Here is a 6,490-nt window from a genome sequence, read left to right as displayed (position 1 = left end):
TTGACTTTTTTAAAATTTAAATCCTGGTTAGAAGTTGAGGTGGCTAGATTTTAAATTAAATCAGCCAGATTTGAAGTGTTTGTTTTTGTATTCCAAAAGTGTTTTGAAAATTTTTTGATTTTTTTTCTTCAATTTTTTTTTATGATTTTGGATAGTTTTAATGTGCTAATTTCAAAAATAAAATTTTAAAAATAATAAAAATATTATTTTAATATATTTTCAAGAAAAAAACACTTTGAAAATCAATTACTTACCACAATCTCAAATACTACCTATCTATGTTTTATAACTATGGTTGCAAAGTGTGACTGTGTTTGTTTTGTTTTTGTATTTCAAAAGCGTTTTTAAAAAAAATATAAAATTTTATATTATTTTAATGATAAAAATTAATTTTTAAAATTGAAAAAAATTATTTATAAAAAAATATTTTAAAAAACAATAATAAATATTAATATCAAATAAACACCGCTGTCACAATACGGAACGGATACTTGTAGGGAAATAGAGAGGCATCACATGGCACGGTGAAAGTGGCTGTAGTGGTTGGTGATGGATAGGACCCACAGACAACCTGGCACAATCAGATACAAAATAAAAGCAGAGGAGCACCCACATGCATCGTCAGCATCCCATGTGATCCTATCCTCTCTGGCCCCTTTTTGTCTCTCTTTCTTTCCTGTCCATGAATGGCAAGAATTAATGGCAGACCCCACTACGAAAAACTGGAAAAATATTTGAAGCTCTATTTTATTTGTGGTAACTAAGTGACAAACAATAATTCTTCCCATAACAAGACAAAAGGACATTAGAAAGAGGGCGAGAGACCCTTTTTTAATATTTTAAACCCACTTTTCTTTTTCTTTTTCTCTTTATGATCATGATTTTGTTTATTTATTTTGCCTTCTTTCTCGTAATCTAAAGGGTTTTCACACACTGTATAAAGATGTGCTATAAATACACATTACAGCAGATTAGAATTTATGAAAATCACTTCCCATCAGTTGATCATGAGATTTAAGTATTTGATGGCTGAAAAAAGAAACACGCCCTCATGAATCTGGACTCAATCAGCCCGCGGCATAAGGTGGTATGATTACAATGGAAAAAGGAGAGATTTTTAGAATTCATACAAAAGACAATATGTGGCCGGAGAATAAAACAAAAGGGTGCGAGACAAAATGAAATTTCGAAAGAATGTGAAGGTGTTTTTTCCATCACATTTAAGATGTTCGAAGAAATTGTCTTACGGTTTGGGCACAAACGAAAAGGATGCTCTGTAGAGTGCTGCCAACAACATTTGACAGTTTTCTAGCCATTTACTTGAGACAAAAGGTGAAGAAGGATTTGTTCGCTCCTAGCAGCTTGTAGAAAGGCAACTTCTTTGGAAGGACAGTGTCTTTGCCATTTCTTGATTGTTCAAATTACTTTCCGAACAGCTAATTGCATGTTAACCGAGACAGGTTCCAGGAATAAATATTGAATCCACTGTGAGTTAGTTTCTTGAAAGTTGATTGCAGCCAAAATTTTCTCCAAAATGTTACATCCACTTCGTATCATGTCTTTAATCTCACTTTTAATACAAGTTTTAGTATTTCAAGTGGAATCAATGGTGAAATTATATATTATTTATGACAACTTCGGAGCCTAGAAAGCCTAATTTTCATCTTAGCTATACGCTTAAATTCAAAATGACGAGGAAGTTGACAAGTGAGCTTGTTGGTGATGGAAATTGTAGAACTGTAGCTGCGGATGGGGAACAGTGTCAGTCCCTATTTTTATCCACGTAGATATTGATAGATAAGTAGTATATAGATTCTCTGATCTCTGGGGTTCAGCTTCTGCTGTACAAAGATTTTGATTATACCCTAAAAACAACACAAACTAACACTAAATATGAGCTTTCTTTGTTTCTTCTAGGGTAGAGACAGGAGTTGTGAAAAAGAGGGAAAGGGAAAGAAATTACAGTTCCGTGAAATTACAACTTACAAGTTACAACTACACATTGTGTGATACTTCTTCTTTTTTCTTTGCTTTCTTTACCTGTGGTCCAACTTCAACTACTGACGAAATGAAATGAGTGATGAAAATGGTACAACAACGAAAGGAATGGCTGACCCGCTTCCTCTTCTCCCTTTCACGTATGCAATTTGTATGGTAGTAAGTAGTATAGTATTAATGGTGATGATGGCGGCAAGATATGGTGAAGGTCGCTAGTAGTGGTGGTGGTGGTGATGTTTCAATCTCTACATAATATTTGATGTGAGTTCTTGTTTGGTTACACTTCTCAATCTTCCTGTAAATTTACAAGAAAAAAGCCAAAGCAGGACCAACCAAAACCCATTAATAATACAAATCATAACTTGTATGCATATGAAGTAAGCTAAATAAACGTGTGAAGGAATCCAAAGTTTCAATAATTTACCTATTGGCACAGAAAAGCTAAATTCCAACAGGGCAGGTAGGTCCATCTGTGTTGGCATACATCCCTATTGCTCCATGCCCAGATGAAAACCTTGAGGGAAAAAGAATCGAATCATGTCAACAAGCTTGTCACATTGTCTTCAATGTTTTTCTAACAAATCATGTATACATGTAGGCATTTTCATTGTTACCTAGGCATTTGGCAATTGAAGGACTTGAAGGATGCCATTTCTAGTGAAGAATTAGGAGAGATTAGACTTGTAGTGACCAAATTATTGTTAGCAGAAGATGAAGCTGGGATGTTAGCATCCTTTTCATGAGAGAGGTCAGGAACTCCATGGATGAAGGCAGAGTAGTAGTCCCCGGAGCCTTTGGTAGGAGATGCAAAGGGACTATCAGGGAGGTTGTGCTCCAAACTGTGTCATCAACGATAAGATTCATTATACAAACTCTTAACTAAATTGGAATGTTTCAAGAATTTGAAACCATGGATCAAAACAGAAATTAGATGCAAATCTTGTGCAAAAATATGGTGGTTGCTATTCTAGGTCGTCTTACTGTTTATAGCTAAATGCATAAGGATTGGCGTATTACCTTTCTTGTAAATCGCTGTCTTCACCATGGGAGCTCTCTTTACCACTGCCATTCTCTTCACTGCTAGTACATTCTTTCCCAGAATTAGCATTTGGTATCTGTTTTTCAGTTGGGGCAGTCACTGAAATGGCTGGCATTGGGCTAGAACAATTCTCTGCAACAAAACAACCCAGAGCTAGGTTGTAAAGGTCAATTTTTTTACATGTATAGAAAGGACTAGTAAAGAGAGGTATACCTTGTGGAACTTCTGTGTTGCTGTGGAGTGGAGGAAAGGCAAGAGATTGATTGAAAATATTTGGAGAGTGAGTTGGAGAGGGGACAGGGCTGCCAGTGGAAAGAGTCCTATGATGATGTTTCTTGACATCAAGAAGCTGCAAACTCATCAATCTTCTACTTTGGAGCTCAAGGGCTTGCTGCAAATCAGCTTGCTCCTCTAGCTTCCTCCTCCACAACAAGTCTTGTGTGTTGTAAAACATTCTTGCACCTGAATAAAGAGAATGATACAAAGACTGAGCAACAATGTCTAAAGTGCAAAACAGACATGGGCTGTTGGATTGTTTGCATTGCTTACCAAGTTGGAGATCAAATGGATCTCTTGAATCAAGGCCAGTAGGAGTACCACATGGTGAGAACTCACCCCTCTCAGCTTGTTGCTGCTGTTGCTTCCTGCAAGCAACAGAATCATACAAGTAAGAAGAACTCCAAAGCGTATCTTAAGCTTATAGAAATTTTAACTTTAAGTATACAGTGAGATAGAATGCCTGTACTTGTCTGGGACTTTGCCTTTCTCTTTGTAAGGCTTAACAAGCACCCTTGCATCACAAACAAAATGAGGGTTCCCTTTGGCCAATATTATCTTCACTGTATCTGGATACACAAAGGTAACAAATCCAAACATCCTCTTCTGCTGATAAGGAATCCTCACATCTTGCACTGGCCCATAAATACTTCAAAAAACAAAACCAAAATGATTAAGCAAAGAAGCTTTCTGGTATGTTCATCTTGCAGAAAACCAAAAAAACCAGGTTGAGAAAATGAACCTGAAGTAATTTGACACATCTTCCTCTCTAAAAGTGCTATCAGCAGGGAAAGTCAAGTAGATCTGCCTGGAAGCAGGATTAATCAAATCATTCCTATCAAGCCTAGATCTTGCAAATTTGTGCATGTCCTCCCCCATCATCAAAGCAGCAGCAGCCCTGCAGAAGAAAGAAAAGGAGCTCACAAATCAATTAACACTAAAAAAATTGACAGATGTTTTTTTTAAACAAACTCAATAAGTACCTCTGGCTATCATTTTGCTGTTGTTGAAGAAGAAAGTTCATGCTTTTAGGAGAGTAAGGAAAAGACGCAGCAGAGCCACCCATGAGCTGAGAAGCGGCAGCTAACCTTTGCTGTTGAGCAGACTTGGATCTGAGCAACTCATGGCACTGGTCCATCATATCAATCTTGTTGTTACCATTAGGTGAACCCACAACAACACCTGCACCATCAGATTCTCCAAGCCCACCGTGAACAAACCTACAGTTACTTCCATTCTTACAGTACCCTCTAGCAAAGTAAAGGCAAGGTCTCCACCCAAAGCCTGAATTTGGATCCTCAGACCCCAAAACATCACTGACAGAACAGCTCCTTCTGTGCACAGACCCACCCCAGTAAGAAGGAAACATCATAGAATCACTAGCACCAGTTGGACTTGATAAAGCATCAAGTTGAGAGTAAAAAAGATCTGAACTTTTTGGACCAAGATTTGCTGAATTGTCATTCAAGAATGAAAGCTGGTCTTGGAGCTGAAACTCATCCATCAAATCAGACTCTCCTCCACCTCTTACTCCATTAGCATAGAAAGGAACAGAAGCAGGATTGAGTGAACTACCATTAGGACTAATCAAGTCATCAGGGTTTGGAAGGTCGCTCCAAGAAGAAGAAAAATTTGACGGAGGGTTCGGGATAGTAAGTGAAGGTGGGATATTAAACCCAAGTCTTGAAGTTGAAGAAGATGAATTCTGTCTAGAGATGGTTATTGGGTTGCTCGAATATAGAGGCGAAGGGGGCGAAGGACTTTTAGAAGCGTTTGTTGGAGAGCAAAGTCCTAGTTCTTTCCTCGCTTTAAGGATCACTGAGTGAACAAGTGCTTCTGGTCCAAAAGCTAACCTAATCATTTCCTTTTCACCATGGTCTTGAATCAAAAGAAGACCCATGATTTTTGAAGCATTTTCTGGGTCTAGGTTTTGGATTCTTGAGAAAACTATTCTTGTTGCTTCATAACCATCCATGGTAGTAGCAGTGAATAGAGAGTCGGTACTATGTTTCACACCAAACCCTACCTCTCTTACAAAACCTTGTTGTTGCAGTAGTAGTTGTTTTGTCTATGCTAATAGAGACTTGTTTTCTTCCTTCTCTCTTTTTCTTGCCTTGTGAGAGAGCAAGTTTTGTGTACTCTCTTCTACAAGTAAAACTTCTTTCTCAACCACAAACCCTACCTACCAACATCAAAGAAAGAGTATTAGTAGCAGCTAACACTAGCACTAGTAGTAGTATTAAAGCAGTTATCTTTCTCCCACTCCTGCAAAACCCAGGAAAAGGAAGGTAAAGAGAAGATAAGAAAGCTTTCAAAAGGAGAGTATTCTCGTGCGGTTGTTTAAAAGGAGGCTAACGATAACTGCACAAAGAAGAAAGAAACTAAGAAATACTCTTGGTAGTTGCCTTTGTTAAAAACAAAAGAAAAGAGAAACAAAACGAAAAAATCTTGCCGTTGAATTTCTCTAAAACGCAAGCCAAGAATGCCAAAGATACGGTAACAAAAGAAGAAGTGTGATAGCAGTCAAGACAGTAAAACTTACCCATGAAAAAAGCAAGGATCTTTTTTATATTTTCTCACTTTCGATGGGGTTTTTTCCTCTCTCAAACTTGCTACGAAAGACAGACCACCGCCATCTTACGAGGCTGATTGGCAGGAGCTACTAGCAGCAGCAGCAGAGAAACCATCAATTGATTCAGTGGAGGCAGCTGCGGCTTGGTGTTTTGGGTTCTGGGCTTAGTAGTAGACAGTCAAAGCTATATTTCTTTATCTACACACTGTCTTATAGTAACTCTCTCTCTCCCTCTAAGCACTTGGACACTGTCTCCATGTCCCTCTCTCTCTCTCTCTCTCTCTCTCTCTTGAAGATTATAAAAACATGGACCCAAGAGAGTGCGGAGAGTGAGAGCGTGGGGGGAGTTGGGTCTTTTAGGTGTTTTGAGTGGATCCAGATCTGTGCTTCAAATAATGCACGTTCTTGCTCTAAACCCCTGACCTGACACACATGGAACTCTTTTCTTTTTCAAGAAAATTTCTTAGGGTTTTCTTGAGTGCCCACTTGATCATGTAGACTGTGTATCATACGCGCTGATGATGAGTATCTTGTTCATTTTGTGGGACCCTTTTTGAGATGATCACCATGTGTGGTGATTGGAGAGTGTGACCACCATTGTTTCT

General features: G+C 38.2%; 1 protein-coding gene across 3 annotated transcripts; it reads right to left on the bottom strand.

The window, feature by feature from the left end:
* Positions 1-1,790: 1,790 nt before the first annotated feature.
* Positions 1,791-6,191, bottom strand: LOC118028796 (zinc finger CCCH domain-containing protein 46). 3 transcript variants are annotated; one of them, XM_035032497.2, is made up of 10 exons: positions 5,856-6,191; positions 4,297-5,495; positions 4,056-4,211; positions 3,777-3,962; positions 3,587-3,681; positions 3,251-3,499; positions 3,016-3,169; positions 2,613-2,837; positions 2,423-2,512; positions 1,791-2,293 (listed from the first exon to the last, which is right to left on the bottom strand). In XM_035032497.2, the coding sequence occupies exons 2-9, from the start codon at positions 5,286-5,288 to the stop codon at positions 2,440-2,442; spliced, it is 2,130 nt and encodes a 709-aa protein (XP_034888388.1). In that variant the 5' UTR covers positions 5,289-5,495; positions 5,856-6,191; the 3' UTR covers positions 1,791-2,293; positions 2,423-2,439. The 3 variants fall into 3 exon arrangements, with proteins under 3 accessions (XP_034888388.1, XP_034888389.1, XP_073259951.1); XM_035032498.2 differs by having other exon boundaries at positions 3,783-3,962; positions 5,856-6,190; XM_073403850.1 differs by lacking the exon at positions 5,856-6,191 and having other exon boundaries at positions 4,297-5,513.
* Between the last annotated feature and the right edge of the window lie 299 nt (positions 6,192-6,490).

Source organism: Populus alba, chromosome 1 (genome assembly GCF_005239225.2).
Source record: "Populus alba chromosome 1, ASM523922v2, whole genome shotgun sequence".
In the NCBI taxonomy this organism is placed as follows: domain Eukaryota; kingdom Viridiplantae; phylum Streptophyta; class Magnoliopsida; order Malpighiales; family Salicaceae; genus Populus; species Populus alba.
Note: the sequence above shows the minus strand (reverse complement) of the source record. Positions and strands in the feature narration are given on the sequence as shown.

Bases quoted from the DNA above. Each gene is read 5' to 3' on its own strand.
- LOC118028796 (XM_035032497.2), bottom strand. From the start codon at position 5,288: ATGGATGGTTATGAAGCAACAAGAATAGTTTTCTCAAGAATCCAAAAC. The intron at 4,212-4,296 runs GTACTTATTGAG...TTTCTTCTGCAG, and splicing joins CAGCAAAATGATAGCCAGAG to GGCTGCTGCTGCTTTGATGA. The intron at 3,500-3,586 runs GTAAGCAATGCA...CTCTTTATTCAG, and splicing joins TCCATTTGATCTCCAACTTG to GTGCAAGAATGTTTTACAAC.